We start from the raw sequence: 23,143 nt of genomic DNA, 5'->3' as shown, positions 1-23,143 counted from the left end.
TTTCAGGTATACACCAAAGTGATTCAGTTATACATATATATATGTATTCTTTTTTAAAGTTTGTTTTCCATTACAGTTTATTTCAAGACACTGAGTATATTTCCCTGTGCTAAGCAGTAAATTCTTGTCGTTTATCTATTTTATATATGGTAGTGTGCATCTGTCAGTCCCATACTCCCAATTTATCCTTCCCCCGCCCAGCCCCTACCCTTCGCCTTTGGTAACCACGAGTTTGTTTTCTATGTCTGTGAGTCTGTTTCTATTTTATAAATAAGTTCATTTGTACTATTTCTTTATATCTCATATATAAATGATACCATAATATTTGTCTTTCTCTGTCCGACTTACTTCACTTAATATGATAATCTCTGGGTCCATCCATGTTGCTGCAGATGGCATTATTTCATTCTTTTTTATGGCTGAATAACATCCCTGTGTGTGTGTGTGTGTATACACGCCACATCTTTATCCATTCATCTGTTGATGGACACTTATGTTGCTTCCATGTTTTGGCTATTGTAACTAGTGCTGCTTTGAACATTGGGATGCATGTACCTTTTCAAATTAGAGCTTTTGTCTTTTCTGTATATATGCCCAGGAGTGAGATTGCTGGATCATAATGGTAACTCTATTTTTAGTTTTTTAAGGAGCCTCCATTCTGTTTTCCATAGGGGCTGCACCAATTTACTTTCCCACCAACAGTGTAGGAGGGTTCCCTTTTCTCCACACTCCAGCATTTATTATTTGTAGACTTTTTTAGTATATGTGCTGCCGAAGCAAGCACTGTTTGTAGACTTTTTGATGATGGCCATTCTCACCAGTGTGAAGTGATTATACCTCATTGTAGTTTTGATTTGCATTTCTCTAATAAATAGCAGTGTTGAACATCTTTCATGTGCCTGTTGGCCTTCTATATTCCGTCTTTGGAGAAGTGTTTGTTTAGATCTTCTGCCCATTTTTTGATTGGGTTGTTTGTTTTTTTCTTATTGAGTTATATGAGCTGTTTGTATATTTTGGAAATTAAGCCCTTGTAGGTCTCATCTTTTGCAAATATTTTCTCCCAGTCTATAGGTTGTCTTTTCATTTTATTTATGGTTCCTTTTCTGTGTGAAAGCTTATAAGTTTGATTAGGTCCCATTTGTTTATTTTTGCTTTTATTTCTATTGCCTTGGGAGGTCAGTTTTACAGTTGTTTACAGCAAGGTAGGGGGCATAAGTTTGAGCTGTTAATTCTTATGACCCAAACTGGAAGCCTTCTTTTATTGAAAAGAAATTTTTGTTATTCTGGGTTTTTTTAAAAATTGAGGTGTGGTTGATTTACAATAATGTTTTAATTTCAGGTGTACAACATAATGATTCAAAATTTTGATAGATTATACTCCATATTTATTATAAAATGTTGACTGTATTCCCTGTGTTATACAACAGGGGTCCCCAGCCCCTGGGCCGTGGCCTGTTAGGAACTGGGCTGCACAGCAGGAGGTGAGCGGCGGCCGAATGAGGGAAGCTTCATTTTGCCGCTCCCCACCGCTCTCATTACCGCCTGAACCATCCCCTGCATACACACACACACCCGTCCGGGAAAAATTGTCTTCCATGAAGCTGGTCCCTGGTGCTAAAAACGTTGGGGACTGCTGCTATACAATATATCCTTAGAGCTTATTTATTGTATACATCAACCTTCTTTTAAAAATACATTTTTATTTTAACCAAACTGCCAAAGTAATAGTCTTTTTTTTTTTTTACATCTTTATTGGAGTATAATTGCTTTACAGTGGTGTGTTAGTTTCTGCTTTATAACAAAGTGAATCAGTTATACATATACATATGTTCCCATATCTCTTCCCTCCAAAGTAATAGTTTTTTATTAGTCACCTAGGTAGGGTAACTTACGATATTCCCCAGTTCATGAAAATCTTTCCTTAACCTTTCATTTAACGTCTATGTTAATACAAACCAAGCTCGAGTCAGCCCTTCAACGTCCTACACTCCCAGTCGTCACAAGAGGAGTTATGAAGATGATGAAGATATGGACCTACAGCCGAATAAACAGAAAGAGCAGCACGCCGGTACCAGGCAAGCAGGTAGTGTGTGCCATTGGGCTTTCGGTAGACTTCTGGTCTCTTGCAGTAGATTCATATTCAGAGTTAATTGTTGTATAATGTAGCTCTAGATTTAGGAGCTGGCAGTGATTTGACAACTTTGCTTTGAGGTTTATCACAATTATAGACAGTTTTGAGAGTTTGAACAGTTACTCTTTGGTCAGACTGTGCTTCATAATTGAGCAGTTAGGCATCACTTAGTGAGAAGTGGCTACTCTACTGTCAGTTGTTAAGCGTCTCAATTTGGGTAGCTGGAAAAGGTCTTTTATCTTTCTTCATATTTTATTTATCTCAGCTTTTAAGTAATATGAAGTACTCTACCCTAAAAGTGACTTATTTATATCTGAAACATCCTTTCTTATTTTCTTTTTGGAATAGTGATGCTTTTAATTAGTAAGACTGAAAACATTGGAGGAAAAATGTGAAATTGTGGTATACTGGATTACTTACTCCTAAACTTTAAAATTAATTAAAACGCAATTCTGATTAAAACAAGGAGACCAAAAGTTGAAATTTTCTAAGAGAATGAGAGAATTTCAAAATTGGTATATATCATTATTGATTTCTCCAGCCACAGTTATTATGAACACTGAATTCCTTCATATGGCAGGTAGATAAGTTTGTCTTTATTTCTCCTTTTGTGTCCAGTCATTTCTCTTTAGCATCTTTAATCCAAAGACAAGTTAAAGGCAGAGGAGGTAAAAACAAATTAGTCTAGTTAATTTGAATGTGAAGGATGGGTTGAGAGGGCAAATATAGCACTCAGTGGTACACAAAGATTTACTACTGAATTTCATTTAATCATATATTATTCTACTTTATAAGTTCATATTACCGTATTTCTTTAATGCTAAGGCATATTTTAATGTTTTTAAAATTGGAATGTTTTATAGTAAATGTATACAAATGTGATAGTATTCTTTTTCTCCACTCACCCCCCAAATGTTTATTAAAATTAACGGTGTATCATAACAATAAATAACATATTAGAATCCAAGACACATGGTAATTTCTTATCATTTAAGCTGTTGATGCTTCTATTTCTTGCCCCTTTTGTTTGAATATCATACTTTTCAGGGCTTTTGAATACATTTGAGTGCATTATTTATGTAAAGTTTACCTTGTTTGTTGGTTTCTAAGCAATCTTTCAGGCTGTATATATATCTTAAGCTGTTTTGGAGATAAGTGTAATTCACATGCAGTTGTAAAACATAAGACAGATCCTGTATATACTTGATCCAGTTTCATCTGGGTCAACATCTTGCATAATTAATAGTAGAATATCATAACCAGGAAATGGATATTGATATAGTCCATAGACCTTATTCAGAATTCACATTTTTACATGCAGTTATTTTTGTGCATGTGTATGTATTTAATTCTGTGCAGTTTCATCACATGTGTAGACTCATGTGACCACTACCACAGTCAGGATACAGAACAGTTCATTACCCGGATCTCTCATGTTGCCCTTTTATAATCATACCCACCTCTCCTGCCTCTCTACCTCTTCCTGGCAACCACTAATTTGTTCTTCATCCCTATAATTTTGTCATTTTAAGAATGTTACATAAATGGAATCATGTAGTATATAGACTTTGTAGATTGGCTTTTTTCATTCAGCAAAATTCCCTTGAGATCCATTCAAGTTGTTGCTTATATCAATAGTTTATTCCTTTTTATTGCTGAGCAATATTGTGTGGTATGGGAAGCTATATTTTAATTCTAACTAGTTATCAGCCCTAAACTGTGACTACTTTAGGGGTAGAGGCTATCTTTATTTTTTTATTTTTATAAAATTAATTAATTTATTTTAGTTTTGGCTGTGTTGGGTCTTTGTTTCTGTGTGAGGGCTTTCTCTAGTTGCGGCAAGTGGGGGTCACTCTTCATCGCGGTGCACAGGCCTCTCACTGTTGCGGCCTCTCTTGTTGCGGAGCACAGGCTCCAAATGCACAGGCTCAGTAGTTGTGGCTCACGGGCCCAGTTGCTCCGCGGCATGTGGGATCCTCCCAGACCAGGGCTCGAACCCATGTCCCCTGCATTGGCAGGCAGACTCTCAACCACTGTGCCACCAGGGAAGCCCGAGGCTATCTTTTTTTTTTTTTTTTTTTTTTGCCTTATGAGGGCCTCTCACTGTTGTGGCCTCTCCCGTTGCGGAGCACAGGCTCTGGACGCACAGGCTCAGCGGCCATGGCTCACAGGCCTAGCCGGTCCGTGGCATGTGGGATCTTCCCGGACTGGGGCACGAACCTGTGTCCCCTGGATTGGCAGGCGGACTCTCAACCACTGTGCCACCAGGGAAGCCTCCGAGGCTATCTTTAAATGATCTTTTGTATCCCCAGCAACTAGTCTGATTCCTGGTACATAGTGGACATTAATAGATGTTTGGTAAATGAATTTATTGCTATATGGTTTTATTCTACTTAATAAGTAGAAAGAAGTATGTTCTACAAAGGTGTTTTTGTTGTCAGTAGACCTGTGTACTCCTTGGGTCAAAGATGTCAAGTAACTATGTTAAATATTAACTTTAAAGTTACTTACATGAGATTTGATGGGGGGGGGAATTTGTTGCCATTTTATTGCAGGTGGAAAGTGATTACACTTTCAGATCTTCATAATAATCTTTGTTCTCTTGATAGGTCAAAGGACTTCTAGTATGTGGTATTTCCTTAAAAACTGTAACAACTTGAAGTTTGTAAGCTCAGAAGCATCATTTCTATCAAATTCAAAAGGCTGTTTAGGAATGTTCTTTATCTCCAGGAAGCCTTAGCAATGATGATGTGCAATGCTGTCCCTTTGAATTTAGGGAGTGTTGGTGGTCTTCAGTGGTGTGGAGAACCAAAACGTTTAGAAACTGAAGCTTCTTCTGGACAACAGCTGAACTCGCTAAACTTCTCTTCTCCTTTTGATCTGAATTTTCCACTGCCAGGAGAGAAGGGTCCTGCATGCCTCGTGAAGGTAATAAAATCTTTCATAGACCTGATGCTGACAAAGATGTTTTAAGTGTCTCAGAAATTAAAACAGAAATCTCTTAGCATTTGTATTAGCAAGTTTTCTCTTGCTGCTATAACAAATCACCACAAACTTAGTGGCTTAAAACAACAAAATTTATCATTTTGCAGGCTTTAGGCCAGAATTCCAACATGGATCTCACTGGGGTTAAAATTCAGGTGACAGCAGGACTGGTTCCTCTCTGGAGGCTTTAGGGGGGGAGTCTGTTTTTTTGCCTTTTCCAGCTTTTGGAGGCTGCCATTATTCCTTGGCTTGTGGCCCCTTCCTCCATCTTCCAAGTCAGCAGTAATGCAGCCCTCTGACCATTTCTTCATAGTCACATCTCCCTCTGACCTTAGGTAGGAGAGATTCTCCAATTTTCAGGACATGTATGATTAAATTGAGCCCACCCATGCAATCCAGAATAATCTCCCCATCTTAGGGTCCTTAATTTATACAAGTTCCTTTTACATGTAAGGTAACAACATACTCAAGGATTCCAGTGATTAAGAAGTGGATATTGGTCGGAGTGGTGGGGGGACATTATTTTGTCTACCACGGCATTGTTTACAAAAAATGGATATTTCAGATAGAAGTGGAACAACTTTTAAATTAATATCTATTTCCTTTCTATATCATTTCTAACTTACTAATATCTGCTTTATTTTTTAATATTTATTTATTGGCCGCGTCGGGTCTTAGTTGTGCGGGATCTTTGTCGCGGTGCGCTGGCCTCTCTCTAGTTGAGACGCGCAGGCTATGTAGTTGCAGCGCGGGCGTAGTTGCCCCACCACATGTGGGATCTTAGTTCCCACACCAGGGATCGAACCTGGGTACCCTGCATTGGAAGGCGGATTCTTAACCACTGGACCACCAGGGAAGTCCCTATCTGCTTTATTTTCATCATTCTTCCTTTTCTTATCAAAAGCCATTTCTCACTTAGATTTAAAATAAGGTAGAAGGAAAAAAATCTGTTAATAGTTTGTTCCCCTATTCTGCTTATTCTGATTTTTTAATCATGAGAGGTGAACAAGTGATACAAGTTTCAGAAATGATCATTGAGAATTTCTGTTCTTAGTTGTTGTGGTTTTAATTTAAATGGCACTTCAGTTATGTAGCACAGGAGCAAAAATTAGCACGTTTTTCCTTCCATGCTTCTCTTAGGTCTCACCAGTAGGAGGCTTTGACAGTTTCTAATATCCATCATGATAGACAGCTTTGAAAGTTTGGCTCTTTACTGTGAGAAACCTCATGGCCATTCTAAGTTTGTGTTAATCCTCCTAACACTGCATACCTTGTGAATAAGTCCAAAGTTAATAATTGTGGGGTTTTCCCTTCTCTTGATGTAGTTAATAGATTTTGAGATAATGCATGTTTCTAGTTTTAGTTGACCATCATCCTTGGGGGAAAGCCTTTTCTCTGAATGTAGTGGGGAAACAGACATTGGTCAGGAGTCAGGAGGGCTCATGTTTTAGTTGTTAACGTATTTGCTTATTGCAGAATGACTTCAGGTAAGTGCTTTACCTCTCTTGATCTCAATTTATCAAATAAAGGAGTTGCTTTGAGGTTCATTTTCTGATTTAAAATGCTAAGATATTATTATTACTTTAAGACTAATATCGTATGCTTTTTTGGTGTTATTTAGTCCTAACAATGTGATTTTGTGTGGCCTCTTGTTAGGTCTATGAAGACTGGGATTGTTTTAAAGTAAATGATGTTCTTGAGTTATATGGCATACTATCTGTGGATCCTGTGCTAAGTATACTGAATAATGATGAAAGGTGAGTCTATTTTGACATAATTACCCTCCAACTTTTCTGAAAGTTTGAAATTATAAAGAACTCTACTGTAAGATTTCTCTCCTATTTATTCATTCAAGTAATTTTTGTTTATGTTAGTGTGGATGTTAATCTGTTATTTATTTTGAGGCTCAAATTTTCCCATATTTGGCTACTGGGAGCCACTTTAAGCAGGCTCTGGGTTCTTTTTTTTTAAATTATTATTATTTAAGACCTTAAAACTGGTGCTTGCAGTTTGTTGACTTTTTTGAAAAAAATCAAGCAGTAAACTTTTATTGCAAATTAAAAATGAGGTTCTTAAAAAATCTCAACTTGACCCGATATGAAACAATTTAAAAACCTTTAAAGGTGTATTGAGAAAAAACAGGCTTTTTCTTTTTTTTTTTAAACATGTTTGTCATTACCAAAAAGATGTCTTTAGGTAAAAATAATAAAAACCCCTTGCTGCTTAGATAATGCACATAGTTCTAGATATGTGGTCAACAGGCAAAAAGCAAGCACTTAAGGTCTTCAGCTCCAGTCTTTTGTTCATTTCTTATTGCTGGAATTTCATATTTGTTTCTTCTTGTTGGATGACTAAACCGGGTGATGGTAGAGATGGTAAGCTGGCATTTTCTCAGCCCTGCCCTGCTCAGCCTCGGGAGCGGATGAATTCTCAGCTGGTGGATTGGCTGCTTTTGTCTCTTTGCCATCTTGTGGTTCAGGGTTTTCTGGGCGTCTGCGTTGGTAATTGAAGTTGCCGCGGTACCGATGTCGAGGTGGCTGCTGACGTTGGGTCTCATCTCCTTGATTTTCCTTATCTTCTTCATTGCCGTCCTCTCTGGGCATCTTTGGGGAGGAAGGCATATTCTGTCTCACTCCTCTACCTTGTTCTCCTGCACCCTGGTTGTCAGCACCCTCCATCACTTCTCTCTGCACAGGAGGGTTGGAGTGCTGTGGTCGACACCCATTGGGTCTCTGCATGCAGTAAGGTGGGCACCTTCGCCTGCGGTAGGGCCGACGCTGTTGGGCCTGGCACTCTCCGATCCCTCATTCTTTTTCCCACTCTCACTGTTCTGGTAATTCTGCGGGTGATTGCGTGGAGGACCCCTACGACGTGGATAGTGTCTATGATGGTTACGGTCTGCTGCATGTTTACTGCCTTGCGCTGGAACTCCACCAGGGCCTGTAACATTTGCTGCCTGCGCACCCCCCTTTTCTCCTTCAGCAACATCGAACTCCACAGTCTCTCCATCTGCTACACCGCGAAGGTACTACCTGGGTTTCTTCTTTATGGCAGTCTGGTGTACGAATACATGTTTCTTGGTGTCACTCCTGTTGATGAAACCATATCTGTTTCTTACATTGAACCGTTTTACTGTTCCCAGAACCTTCGCTGTAATGATCTTTTTGTCCCCACCAGCAGGCGCCGCTGATGTGAGGCTGCCTGCGCCACTGCCAGTCCTGCCCATGCCCATCGTGCTGGGCTTGGCGGCGGCAGCAGTGAGGGCGGGGGGTTGGGCGGTGGGTGGCTGCTGGGTCTCGGCCTCGCTGCTCATGGTTGCGGTGATGGTGAGTGGGGACGGTGGCAGTGGGGCTGCTCGGGGCTCTCCGGGGTCCGCTCCTGCTACCGATCGAACTGTGGGTTCTTTTTTTTTTTTTTTCGCAGTACACGGGCCTCTCACTGTTGTGGCCTCTCCCGTTGCGGAGCGCGGGCTCAGCGGCCATGGCTCACGGGCCCAGCCGCTCCGCGGCATGTGGGATCTTCCCGGACCGGGGCACAAACCCGTGTCCCCTGCATCGGCAGGCGGACTCTCAACCACTGCGCCACCAGTGGGTTCTTTTTGACGTGACCTTATCTTACCATTTTTGAACATATATTTTCTGATGCATTAAGCTGTTTCAGCCTCATCTTGTACTTCCCATGCTTCAGCCTCAGTTTCAGCCCTTTTTCCAAGGAGCACCTGTTTCTTTTACTGAGGAATTTTGTTTAAAAAATCAAGATTTGAGTACTGGTGTGCTCATTGGTCCTGAGCTGGCATTGCTTCTATGACATTTCAGCAGAGCTAGGAAATAAATATATACATACTCACACACGCACACATTTATATACACACATCTACATATATTTTTATATTATTTACAATATCAGAAACCATGAGCTCACGCTGTCTTCCTGTTTCCAGTTCAGTTCAGCTCCACAACTCGGTGTCATTCTAGTCTTCCTCCTTTCCGTATTTGTAATTCCCTTTTCTAACAGAAAGAAACTTGACTCCTAGTATCCTCAATATATTCCTTTGCTCAGTTCTATGGTATAGTAGGGTCCCCCTCACTTTGGTTTTGCTTTCCATGGTTTCAGTTACCTACAGTCAACCGCTGTCTGAAAATATTAACTGGGAAATTCCAGAAATAATAAGTTTTAAATTGCATACCTTTCTTAGTAGTGTGATGAAATTTTGAGTTGTCCCACTCCGTCCTGCCCAGGACGTGAATCATCCCTTTGTCCAGGGTATGCCATCCGTTAGTCACTTAGTAGCCATCTCAGTTATCAGATCGACTTTCCAGGTATCACAGTGCCTGTAGTCAAGTAACCCTTATTTTACTTAATAATGGCCCCAAAGCATAAGCGTAGTGATCTGGCAATTCGGGTATGCCAAAGAAAAGCTGTAAAATGCTTTTTTTAAAGTGAAAAGGTAAAATTTTTTGACTTATACGGAAAGAAAAAAAAATCGTATGCTGAGGTTGTTAAGATCTACAGTAAGAACAGTAGAAGATTCTGTGAAATTGTTGAGATGGAAAAAGAAATTAGTGCTAGTTTTGCTTTTGTATTTCAACCTGCAAAAGTTACAGTCACGGTATGTGATAAGTGCTTAGTTAAGATGGAGAAGGCATTAAATTTGTACAATAAGATATTTTGAGAGAGAAACCACATTCACGTAACTTTTATTACAGTATATCATTGTAATTGTTCATTTTTATTATTAGTTATCATGGTTAATCTCTTACGGTGCCTAATTTGTAAATTAAACTTTATCATAGGAATGTATGTATAGGAAAAGACATATGTGGGGCTCAGTACTATCCACAGTTTCAGGCATCCACTAGGGGTTTTGGAATGTATTCCCTGCTGGTAAGAGGAGACTGCTATGCAGAGAAGGTAATTTCAGAATTGATAACCCATACCACTGCAAAAAACAAACCTAGTAACTTGAGTTCATTATTTGTTTCCAATTTTTATTTTAGAATGAGAGGGTATATATAGTCAGCTGTGTTCCAGAGTTACCTGGGTGACTTCTTCCCACTTAGTGCTCTGCTAGTTGTTATTCATTATACATAGTTAGGTTCATTTGTTTCCATTGTGTTTCACTGCAGAGTTTTCCCTCTGTCCTTATTGGTTTCTGTACTTAAAGATAAGTATAGAAAACATGGAAATTGTTGCCAAAATCAAAACTGTATAAAAAGAATGTAGGAATGTCATTCCCCACTACCCTCATCTCTTCTACCCTGCTCCCACCCATGCTCTGTAGGGCAGGAGAGCGAGGCTTCATCTGCTGCTCCCCTTGCTCGCGTTGCCACCTGGACCATCCCCCCAACCCCTGCACCCCCCACTCCCCAGCCCATCCATGGGAAAATTGTCTTCTGTGAAACTGGTCCCTGGTGCCAAAAAGGCTGAGGACTGCTGCTGTAGGGAACCAGCCTCAGTTCTGCTTTTATCCTTCCTGTATCTCTTTTTTGCAAAAACAGATACATATATATTTTTTCCCTCACTTAGCCTTATATAAAATGGGGCATGGTATATGTGCTCTTTTACATATTTTTTCCCCTCACTTAATATATTCTGAAAATCCAGATCATCCTCATTCTTTCTTATTTTGTTTTGAGGTTGGCGAAAGAAAGGAATTATATTCTGCCCCTGCAGTAGAGTTTTTTGTTAAATATTGGACATTCATCTTGGTTTTCCATAGGAAGAACTTATTTTTTCACACTTAAAAAATGATGCAAAACAGACATTTTAAACAACTTTAAATAAACAGTTCCATAATAATGGCATACAAAATTGCTTGTCTTGGCTGTTTCTGGTTATGGTGAATTTCCTGCTTGAGTTACTTCATTTATGGAGGCATTTTAGTACACAGACTGAGCCAGATGGCCTGGGTTGGGATCCTGGTTTGGCCACTTACTGGCTTTGTGACCTTACACTTAACTACTACGGTGGCTTGGTTTCCTCATTATACATGAGTGTGGTTGTGAGGTTTTAATGAATTTGTGTGTGCAAAGTGAAGAACATTGCCCGGCACATGATACACACTATATAAAGGTTGTTGGTATCATTCTTGTATTTAAGGAGGATGGTGGTATGAATTGATTACTCTCTAGAGTCAGTCTGTAAAGTCTAGAAACATCTTAGTCATTTGTTTCAATCATCTCACAATAAATCTATCATCTGCTAATTTATTGAGCAAACCTGAAAAACTCACACTTCCTTTTCACTGCTTGTCTATTCACTGTTCAAGAGAGGTATCATGTAAGAATAAAATTTAGGAAAAAAAATTAGCAAGAGAGAGGAATGGATTCTTCACGCTGAATAGTAGACACCTGATGGCTTTTAAGGAAGAGGCCCCCATTTTTGAGACACGTGATGAAGTATTTGATGTCCCAGCTAGTAGCTTAAGAAAGGGTGTCTGCATTCTGAAGTAACTTGATGAGTGATATGCTGTATCCCATTTGTTGCAGTTACAACACACCCAGTAAAAATGTTACTGATCTTGAAGAATAGAATAAGTACATTATCTCATAATATGACCAAAGTAGCCTGAAATCTGTGATGTAAGTGTTCACAAGGAAGAGGAGCATTTTCTGCTCTTTAAGGGGACCTGCAGGTGAAATTGTTCTTGGCTTGAGTTCTCATTTGATTTTCAGAGATGTGTGTTATTTTTACATCTGTACAGCTGCCGCCTTTGTGAACTGAAGCTCTGTCATCTCTCCGCAGGGATGCCTCTTCGCTGCTAGATCCAATGGAATGCACAGACACGGCCGAAGAACAGAGAGTGCACAGTCCTCCTGCCTCCTTAGTGCCAAGAATCCATGTGGTTTTAGCCCAGAAGTTGCAGCACATCAACCCTTTACTGCCTGCTTGCCTTAACAAGGAGGAGAGCAAAACCTGTAAGTGTAAGTGCTAAAGCCTCGTGGCCCAGAGACTTACCCAGCACGTGAAAGCTGCGTGGTGGAGCTGTCAGTCAGATTCTTGGTCGTCAGAATAAATTTCTCCAGCGGTCACCATTTCTTTGCCCCATTTTCCTTTATGTTAATTCTCTTCATTAAAATGAGGCCCCCCAAAAGGTACACACGCTGTCTTATTTTGACAGCTGGCATCACTTACCGACCAATATTTTAAGTCCATACTAGTCATCTACTGATGTGCAGTGCTTTGTTCCAGTTACTTTTTAACCTACGAGACACGAGAGGAACTGGTTTGTGTTCTGAATCTGGTCTCCTTTCTCTCTCCAGTTGTTTCTAGTTTCATGTCTGAATTGTCTCCAGTCAGAGCAGAACTGCTTGGGTTCCTCACTCACGCCCTTTTGGGAGACAGTTTGGCTGCTGAATATCTTATATTACATCTCATTTCTACAGTGTAAGTGCTCTGTTCTTGGTGGGAATTAAGGGAGTTTGGTGTTTTGTTGAGAGGGGAAAAGAACAGAAAGGTTTCTGTTTTTATCAGGTTTCATCACCAGATGGTTATTTGTTCAGTGTAACAGGTGTTATACCAAATCACAGAAATTCCTTTTTCAACTTTTCTCAGCGTCACATGTAGCATTTTGATTGTATCTCCTTAAATTTAAGAGCAAAAATCAGATAAAGAACCTGGCCAATGAGTAAAATGAGTTGTTTTATCCTTTTTGCATTCTGAATTCTCTATTTATACATCCCAAGGCTCTGTGAGGTCCATTTGGTGTACATCTCACTTGTATGTGGACATGTGCCCCTCTCCCTTTCACTTCACTACAGCTCTTTGTTTTCTGATTTCAAAATAACATGTGCGCCTTCAACAAGTTCCAAGAGCATAAAGAAGAAAATTGAAATTGTCTGTAATCTCACCACTTAAAGATGATCTCAGTTAACAGATCTTGGTACCTGTTCATATCATCTTTTTTTTGTTTACATATGTATCCATCCCTACTTAGACCTCAATTATACTCTAAACAGATCATTATCTTGCTTTTATCATTTATGTTAAGCGTTTCCTATCATAATTCTTCTTGAACCTCTTAATGGCTGTGCAGTATTTCATTATAGACAGCTGTACTTTTTCCCTAAATGTTAGGTTTTCCTACTTTTTCTCTGTTTAAATAATCCTCCAGTAAACATCTTTGTACTATAAATCTTTCCTCAGGTAGGATTTGAGACAGTAGTACATGATGGTTGAGAGCATAGACTCTGGAACCAAACTACCTGGGTTCAAATTCAGCTCTGTCACTTCCTGGCTACGTGAACGTGGGCATGTTTCTTAAAATTTCTGTATCTCAGGTTTCTCATCTGTAAAATGAAAACAATAATACCTACCTTAGAGTGTTTGGGAATTAAATGAGAAAGCATTTAAGTACTTAGAACAGTACCTGGCACGTGCCCAGCACTTAAATATTGGCTGTTATTTTTATTGTTGTTTCTGCTTAAAAAAACAACTGATCAGAATAATCTGCTTTAATTTTAATGACAGTATTAAGCTAATTTTTCTTCGTTTGCTTTTTGATGGAGATCAGGAAATCACGTGAGTATCTTATTGGTTGATATCTTTTTTTTTCTAGATATACAAGAAGAGATGTTCTTCCACTAGGAAAATTTACGGTTAACTTGAGTGGGTGTCCACGGAATAGTACCTTCACCGAACACTTATATCGAATTATTCAACATCTAGTTCCAGCAGTAAGATCAATATAAATATGTATTATAAGCTTAAGTACACTTTAAAAGTCCATCTAATTGTCTTTCATTCAACCCAAATATTTAACTTTGAGATGTTAACAGACCTCATTAAGGGGAAACAAAGCCTGCCTAGTTTCATAATTTAAAATGTACTAACTCCTAAACATTTCACGTTTCCTTTATTGCCTTAGCACAGGTCTCTTCAAGTAACAACACAACTGTAGTAACTCCCTTAACATTGTACTCTCCGTTGATGCCAGTTTGTTTGTACAATTTGGTATCCTTTGTGTGCTTTAAAATCGTAAATCTAAGTAAACTCTAAATTATAGGAGCATAATTCTTTTAGTTGAGGTAATAACTTGATCTCTCCTACCCCAGTTTTAATTCCTGTTTGGAAAGTCAAGCTACCTTTATTTGCCAGGACATCTGGAACGCAGTGTTTGTGTGGTATTAAGATCTTGGGGACAGGGGAATAGCTTCTAATTAGCTGTGTGACTGGCAATGCCGATCACTTCTTTGGAAATTTAAGAGGTTGAAACAGATCATTCATTTAACCAGTGTTTATTGAGTATCTTCTGGGCTCTTAAGAAACAGCATTGGACTAAATAGACCAACATTTCTCACTCTCCTTGACTCACTTTACACTGTTAAAAAATTATTGAGAACTTAAAGAGATGTTGTTTGGGTTTTTATTATCAATTTACCATATTAGAAGTTAAAACTAAAAACATATTAAAATATTCATTGAAAATCAATTACATATGAGCAGAAGTAAAATATTTTTGTAAAAAATAGCTTTTTTTCCAAACAAAATAATATTAGTGATAAAAGTGACATTGTTTTAAATTTTTGCCAGTCTCTGTAATGTCTGGATTAATAGAAGACAGCTGGATTGTCATATCTGTTCCTGCATTCAGTCTATTGTAACATGATGTTTTGACTGAAGTATATGAAGGAATGCTGGCCTTACACAGATGAAAAAGTAGTTGGCAAAGGAAGGACTTTTAATGGCATTTTCAGATAACTGTAGATATTCTTCTGATACTAGACCAAAACTGTCCATATGGCATTTTCTTCAAGGATAGTTGTGTGAAATCTGTAATCTCATCAATGAACTTTTTATACTCTGCTATCGTAAATTCATTGGTCTGTCTTGCACATTGAATGGATCTTTTATCCATGTGTGATTTTGACCTCATGGACCCCATGAGGGTTTTTCAGCAACTCCCTGGGAGTGCCCTGGACCACATTTTGTTGGTGGTGGAAGACCAACAAATAATAACATATATAGTATGTCACTGAAGTGCCATGGAGAACAGTAAAGGCCCAGGGGAAGGGGATAGGGAGTGCTGGGGGGTAGGCCAGGGTGGAGTTGATGACATCTACAGCGTGTTGGGGAAGCCCTCTCCAGGGTGGAGTTCAGGGAGAGACTTGATGCAAACCCAGGATCAAGACACAGGGCCGTGTTGGGGAAAGTGTCTGTCCTGTGCAGAGAACAAGTTCAGGGTCTGAGCGCAGCGTGCTGGGCATGTTGAGGAACGCCAGCCTGAGGGGCCGGTGTACTGCCATGGAATGAATGCTGGGGAGGAGCGTAGGACGTGGGGTCTGAGTGGCAGCCTAGGGCCACTCAAAGCTTGAGGCCAAGATTTAAGTAGCACATACTTGGGACATGAATTATATTTTTAAGTATGAAAGTGATATGAGGAAAGTACTCAAGATTCTTGCATGGTAAGGTATTTCCTTTTTGTTCTTTTTATTCCACATCACTTTGTAGTGGTTTGTTTTACTGTTTCATTTTTACCATATCCCACTCCCTTATATTACTCTTATGTTTGTGTCTAGCTAGCACTGAACTTTTTCTAAACACTTGCCTTTTTAATATCTTATTTAGTTTTCGTAGCAGTAAGTGTGAGTGACCTGCTTTTGCTTATATGGAGCTGCACCCTGCTCTTTGCCACCTTTTGTTTCGACAGACTCTGTTTCTTTCGGGGTCATTTCCTTGTATCTATAATATGACCCCCCCCTCCGCTTTCTTTGAATTACTGAGCCAAAGTACAAAAATCCTCTGCATTTTGAAAATACATCTTCTCTCTTCCTTGACATCCTTCCCCACCCCAGTCTCCACCCGTACCACACATACTTCTTTATGGTCCAGAGTGATCTTAGATTGGAGTACAACGCAGGGTGCAGAGGGCACTGGGTGTGGTGGGCTCAGGAAGACGGAGGGAGGTGCAGGTGGACTTAACTGATTTTCTACTGCTGAGACTGGGTGAGGAGGTGGCTCTCCCGGGTAGAGCAGGTTCCGAGACCCACAGCACTGATGACAGTGTGGAGTCCTCCACACCTCAGGCCTCCTTGGAGCAATTTGTTTAGAGGTCTGCAGCTGTCTATGCTGAATGAATATAGTTTTATTTTATTTTCAAAATTTATTAAAAATTTTAAAAATGGAAGTATAGTTGATATATAATATTATATAAGTTACAGGTGTACAATATAGTGATTCACAGATTTTTTAAAAATTGAAGTACAGTTGATTTACAGTGTTGTGTTAGTTTCAGGTGTACAGCAGAGTGATTCAGTTACACATACATATATATCTATTTTTTTCTCAGATTCTTTTCTCTTATAGGTTATTACAAAATATTGAGTATACTTCCCTGTGCTATATAGTAGGTCCCTGTTGGTTATCTGTTTTATATGCAGTAGTGTATTATGTTAATCCCAAACTCCTAATTTATCCCCCCACCCCTCAACCCTTTCCCCTTTGGTAACCATAAGTTTGTTTTCTGTGTCTGTGGGTCTATTTCTGTTTTGTATATAAGTTCATTTGTATCTTTTTTTTTTTTTTTTTTTTAAGATTCCACATGTAAGTGATATCATATGATATTTGTCTTTCTCTGTCTGGCTTACTTTACTTAGTATGATAATCTCTAGATCCATCCATGTTGCTGCAAATGCCATTATTTCATTGGTTTTTATGGCTGAGTATTGCATTGTATATATGTACCACATCTTCTTTATCCATTCATCTGTTGATGGACATTTAGGTTGTTTCCATGTCTTGGCTATTGTGAATAGTGCTGCTATGAACAAAGGGGTGCGTGTATCTTTGTGGTTTAGAGTTTTGTTTCTATGCCCAGGAGTGGGATTGCTGGATCCTTTGGTAATTCTATTTTTAGTTTTCTGAGGAAACTCCATACTGTTTTCCATAGAGGCTGCACCAACTTACATTCCCACCAACAGTGTAGGAGGGTTCCCTTTTCTCCACACCCTCTCCAGCATTTATTATTTGTAGACTTTTTGATGATGGCCATTCTGACCAGTGTGAGTGATATCTCATTGTAGTTTTGATCTGCATTTCTCTAATAGCAATGTTGAGCATCTTTTCATGTGCCTTTTGGCCATGTGTATGTCATCTCTGGAGAAATGCCTACTTAGGTCTGTGCCCACTTTTTTTTTTTTTTTTTTGCGGTACACGGGCCTCTCACTGTTGTGGCCTCTCCCATTGTGGAGCACAGGCTCCGGACACGCAGGCTCAGCAGCCGTGGCTCACGGGCCCAGCCGCTCCGTGGCATGTGGGATCCTCCCGGACTGGGGCACGAACCCGTGTCCCCTGCATCGGCAGGCGGACACTCAACCACTGCGCCACCAGGGAAGCCCTATGCCCACTTTTTGATTGGGTTTGTTATTTTGATACTGAGCTGTATGAGCTGTTTGTATATTTTGGAAATTAAGCCCTTGTCAGTTGCATCATTTGCAAATATTTTCTCCCATTCTGAGGGCTGTCTTTTCATCTTCTTTATGGTTTCCTTTGTTGTGCAAAAGCTTTTAAGGTTAATTAAGTCCCATTTGTTTATTTTTGTTTTTATTTCTATTACTCTAGGAGATAGATCCAAAAAGATATTGCTGCCATTTATGTCAGAGTGTTCTGCCTATGTTTTCCTCTAGGAGTTTTATGGTATCCAGTCTTACATTTAGGTCTTTAATCCATTCTGAGTTTATTTTTTTATATGGTGTTAGAGACTGTTCTAATTCATTCTTTTACATGTGGCTGTCCAGTTTTCCCAGCAACACTTATTGAAGAGACTGTCATTTCTTCATGGTATATTCTTGCCTCCTTTGTTGTAGATTAATTGACCATATGTGTGTGGGTTTATTTCTGGGCTTTCTGTTCTGTTCCATTGATCTATATTTTTGTTTTGTGCTAGTACCATACTGTTTTGATGACTGTAGCTTTGTAGTATAGTCTGAAGTCAGGGAACCTGATTCCTCCAGCTCCATTTTTCTTTCTCAAGATTGCTTTGGCTCTTTGGGGTCTTTTGTGTCTCCATACAAATTAAAAATTTTTTTTTCTAGTTCTATAGAAAACGCCATTGGGGGCTTCCCTGGTGGCGCAGTGGGTTGAGGGTCCGCCTGCCGATGCAGGGGACACGGGTTCAGTTCGTGCCCCGGTCTGGGAAGATCCCACATGCCGCAGAGTGGCTAGGGCCCGTGAGCCATGGCCGCTGAGCCTGCGCGTCCGGAGTCTGTGCTCTGCAACGGGAGAGGCCACAACAGTGAGAGGCCTGTGTACCGCAAAAAAACAAAAACAAAACCAAAAAACGCCATTGGTAATTTGATAGGGATTGCATTGAATTTGTAGATCACCTTGGGCAATATAGTTTGGTGTTTGTCCTCTCCTCTCACGATTACTGATTTAGATATCGTATTTGTGTATGGATGATTTCCTACTTCTACTGTATGTTTGCCTTTACTGATGAATATGATTTTAATTCAGGGAGCACAGAGGAAAATTAAGCTTTTCTCTCTCCGTCTTGATGTGTAAATAAACATTTTATTTTCTGTTTTGTTAGCCTGTGGTCAGTTAAAGAAGTTATAAGCCTCTGAATATTTGATATATATATCAGTTGTCTATCATTTGTTTCTGGTTCACTGGTAAAATAAAAAATATTCTTCAAGAATACTGAACAAGACAGCTGAAAATAAAGCAGCTCATAGAATCAGAAATTCTTATGATGGAGAAATTTTTGTTTCTAAGAGCTCAAGAAACCATGAGACTGCTTACTCCCTTAGAAATAATAAGCTCTTTCTTTCCATTATAAAATGTAGTGTTTAACTCCAAATATATGTTTTCTTAAAAGAGGGAAACTTAGTTCCTTGATCATTAAAAAAATTTCTCTTTGCAGTCTTTTCATCTGCAGATGACTATAGCGAACATGAACCACTTGAAATTCATTCCCCACAAAGACTACACAGCCAATCGCTTGGTCAGCGGGCTCCTCCAGCTGCCCAGCAATACTTCTCTTGTAATTGATGAAACTCTCCTGGAACAGGGGCAGCTGGACACGCCAGGTGTGTGCACGGACGTTGTCCTTCCATTTCTAACTCCCAGCAAAGCCAGGCGTGGTAATGATCTTCTAAGGAATAACTGAACAAAGACAAATTCACATTTCACAATATTTAAGACAAAGGCTTGCTCTGTGAATTTGGTTAAAGCATATATCATTAACAAATAAATTGTGTACATCAACTATGTTTTGTGATAGTTTGAAAATAGTATGATAATACACCAAGTAGCAGGTAGCTTTTTAAAGGCTGAAAAGGGAGGAGGTTTTGCCTTTAGTCCTATATTACCTCAAAAGAAAAGTTGTAGAAAAGATCTAATAAAACATTTTCTACCAGCCAATGTGATTTAAAAAATTTTTTTCAAAGAATCTCTGAAAAAATATTTAGTAGATCAGATGGCTTGCACTAACCTCAGTTATGGAACATGTTATAAAATTACAAGAAAGCAGATTGCTTTATCTATGCTCAAATGAGAATTAAGACACTTTGCTGGTGTAAGTTCAAGAGGTAAAAATAGAAAAAATACTGTAGACTGGGTAGAATTAAGGCAAAGGTGAGTATAAATTCAGTAAAATTCACTAACCTTATCTCTGTATAAAAATAATTTTGGTTCTACCAGATTATTTTAGCCCTGTGAAGATGCCACATACAAAATAATCATACTTTTATCGGGAACTATTTTATATCTAATTGCACACCAGATGCTTGGTATTAGATTTGGGGTGGGTGGGGGAGGAATCTTGGCTCCAGAAATACGTTTGTGTAGCTTGACAGATATTATCTGTGAAGCCTGTTAATTAATGACCATTTAGAAGATTGAACAGTGCCTCATATACTTTTTTTTAAAGCAGTAGAAATCTCATGTCTTATTAACGTCAGCAAAACTAATTTGGTTAGGTGATTAAAATCAAGTTACTGAAAAATTATTCCCTTGTTTTTGTAGGTGTTCATAATGTGACTGCCCTGAGCAACCTAATAACTTGGCAGAAGGTGGATTATGACTTCAGCTACCACCAGATGGAATTCCCCTGCAATATTAATGTTTTTATTACTTCGGAGGGGAGATCACTCCTGCCGGTAATGAAGGGTCATTTTAAAATGGACGGAGGTTACATTGGAAAGATATCTATATTTTTGCTTTGTTTCTTGGTACTACTTATTATTAATAAGTTAAACTTGTTTCAGAGTTGTGGCTGCCGATTATTAATGAGGGAGCTGCTGATTTTGTTCTCTGGGATGAAAACTTTGTAAAGAAAATCACAAGACAAGCAAAGAAAACTCTTGGCAGCAGAAAACTCCCACATGTAGGGAGAGAAAGTAGAAACTGTCTGTAAATTGCCTGATTAACATCCAGACCTTTGTTCTTGCTGCCTCTGTTCCATTGTTTTCTGCCAATCCTACGTGAGAAATATTTTAGAGTTCCTTTTAAAATGTTCCTAATCACCTGGTAATTATTTCTATGCTTTATCGTGAAATGCTCTGGTGAATCATCAGTGACTAAGGAAGAGAGCTTTTACATCTGAGTCATTAATGATGAGAAGTATGCCCAGTTGTTGAAAAGGCATATAGTTGCTCTGTATAATGATGTTCACCCTTGATATATGAGGAACTGCCTGTGAATGAGAATGAAATGGCCCAGTGGTAAATTTCTGTGGGAAAGTGTGATTTGCTATATGTGGTTTCTAGAAATGCAGTTCAGTAAGAAATAGAGTACATGTTCCGTGATTAAGGAAACATCTAAAACATTTTAATTAGCTGCTTTTTAGAGATTCACTGTCTTTTTATATGTTTACTGATACCATTGAAGAAACATAAGTAACAAAGAAAAGGCTAACTTCTGTAATTATTGCTGAGATAGTTACAGTGCATAGAAATTAATATTAAACAGTGCCCTCCCCCTAATAATGAATTGTATTTAATTCCCTTAGGGGCTGATAGAGATAATGCATCCCCCTGAAATTCTAGGTTGATTTAGGAACTTGGAAAATAATGTGTACTGTTTCTCATTTTAGGCAGACTGCCGGATCCACTTACAGCCACAGCTAATTCCACCAAACATGGAGGAGTACATGAACAGCCTTCTCTCTGCGGTGCTGCCTTCTGTGCTGAATAAATTCCGCATTTATCTGACCCTTTTGAGGTTCCTGGATTATAGCATATCTGATGAAATAACCAAGGTGTGTTTGGGTTAAAACAAAGGATTTCCCTGTGTTGAATTGGGATATTTAATCAATTTACATTTACTGTAATTACTGATAAGGTAATCTTGCTATTTGTTTTCTGTGTCATATGTCTTTTTTGTTCCTCTATTCCTCCATTATTGTCTTCTTTTGTTTGAAATAGATATTTCTAGTGTACAATTTTAATTTCCATGTCTTTTCTTTTATGACATATTTTTTTTCTTTAGTCGTTGCCCTGGGAGCTACATTAACATCTTAACTATGATAATCTGGGATTAATTTAGGATTATGCCAGTTTAAGCACAATAGTATGCAAAAGCTTTGCTCCTTCATACCTTCCATTCCTTCTCCCGCTCCTCTGTGCTTTATCATCATTCACATTACGTCTTTATACACTGATACGTCTGTCAACACATTTACAATTATTGCTTTATGCAGTTGTCTTTAAAGACATTTATACTACCTTTTATATTTACCTGTGTAGTTACCTTTACCGGTGATCTTCACGTGGATCCGAGTTACTTTCACTTTAGCCTGGAGAACTCTCTTTCGTGTTTCTCAGTATTTTTTATGGGGGAGCTCTGCTTGTGACACATTCTCAGTTTTTGCTTACCTGGGAATGTCTTAATTTCTCCTTAATTTTTGGAGACTAATATTGCTGGATGTAGAATTCTTGGTTCATAGGCTTGTTCTTTCAGCACTTTTAAGTCCTCCAGCTGCCTAGTGGATTTTCTGAGGAGAAGTCAGTTTCCAGTGAGGGTTCTTTGTACACAATGAGTCATTTTTCTCTTGTCCTTTCAAGATTCTCTTTGGCTTTTGACAGTTTAGCTGTAATGTGTCTACATATGGATCTCTTTGAGTTTATCCTACTTGCAATTTATTGAGTTTCTTGGATGTGCAGATTAATGCACATTTGGGGGGAGTTTTCAAGACATTTGGTAAGTTTTTGACCATTATTTAAGTTTTTTTCTGCCCCTTTCTCCTCTGTGGCACTCCCATGTATGTATGTGGTACACTTGATGGTGTCCCACAGGTCTTTGAGGCTCTGTTCAGTTTTCCTCATTCTTTTTGCTTTCTGTTCCACAGACCAGATAATTTTGGTCAGCCTGTCTACAGATTTGCTGAATCTTTCTTCTGCCTTTCAAGTGAATTTTTAATTTAAGTTGTATTTTTCAACTTCAGAATTTCTGTTTGCTTTTTAAATAATTCCTATCGCTTTACTGGTATTTTCTATTTGGTGAGACATCATTCTCATACTTAAAGTTCTTTATTCATGGTTTCCTTTAGTTCTTTGAATATATTTAAAATAGCTAATTTAAAGTCTTTGTGTAGTAATTCCAATATTTAAGTTTCCTCAAGGACTTCTTATTTTCCAATGAAGGGGGCTACACATTCTTGTCTCTTTGTATTTCTCCTACTTTTTGTATTGAAAACCAGGTTTTTTATAGATGATTTATTTTTTTAATCTAGTTATTTTATTTATCTTTGGCTGCGTTGGGTCTTTATTGCTGCATGCAGGCTTTTCTCTAGTTGAGGCGAGTGGGGGCTACTCTTCGTTGTGGTGCACAAGCTTCTCATTGGGTGGGTTCTCTTGTTGCAGAGCACGGGCTCTAGGCGCGCGGGCTTCAGTAGTTGTGGCTCGCGGGCTCTAGAGCACAGGCTCAGTAGTTGTGGCGCACAGACTTAGTTGCTCCGCGGCATGGGGGATCTTCCCGGACCAGGGCTCGAACCCGTGTTCCCTGCATTGGCAGGCGGATTCCTAACCACTGCGCCACCAGGGGAGCCCAAACCAGGTGTTGTGAATAATATAATTTGGCAACTCTGCT

General features: G+C 39.0%; 1 protein-coding gene and 1 pseudogene across 2 annotated transcripts in view; one reads left to right on the top strand and one right to left on the bottom strand.

Annotated features, from left to right (window-relative positions):
- MCMBP (minichromosome maintenance complex binding protein) overlaps positions 1–23,143 on the top strand; it is a 68,706-nt gene that overhangs the window by 35,682 nt on the left and 9,881 nt on the right. The window contains exons 6-14 of one of the 2 annotated variants that reach the window (XM_022568605.3): positions 1,939–2,083; positions 4,908–5,059; positions 6,773–6,873; positions 11,861–12,039; positions 12,379–12,502; positions 13,674–13,791; positions 18,978–19,143; positions 20,081–20,214; positions 21,150–21,314. In XM_022568605.3, coding sequence (XP_022424313.1) covers positions 1,939–2,083; positions 4,908–5,059; positions 6,773–6,873; positions 11,861–12,039; positions 12,379–12,502; positions 13,674–13,791; positions 18,978–19,143; positions 20,081–20,214; positions 21,150–21,314 — 1,284 coding nt within the window. The remainder of the gene's footprint in view (positions 1–1,938; positions 2,084–4,907; positions 5,060–6,772; positions 6,874–11,860; positions 12,040–12,378; positions 12,503–13,673; positions 13,792–18,977; positions 19,144–20,080; positions 20,215–21,149; positions 21,315–23,143) is intronic. The other variant, XM_022568607.2, reaches the window with a different exon arrangement.
- Positions 4,613–9,259, bottom strand: LOC149747335 (Y-box-binding protein 1 pseudogene; annotated as a pseudogene).

This window comes from Delphinapterus leucas, chromosome 16 (assembly GCF_059928025.1).
Source record: "Delphinapterus leucas isolate spDelLeu-1000000601 "Yukka" chromosome 16, BTC_Dleu_Yukka2, whole genome shotgun sequence".
Classification (NCBI taxonomy): domain Eukaryota; kingdom Metazoa; phylum Chordata; class Mammalia; order Artiodactyla; family Monodontidae; genus Delphinapterus; species Delphinapterus leucas.
The sequence above is the reverse complement of the archived record's forward strand: the minus strand, read 5'-3'. Positions and strand labels throughout refer to the sequence as shown.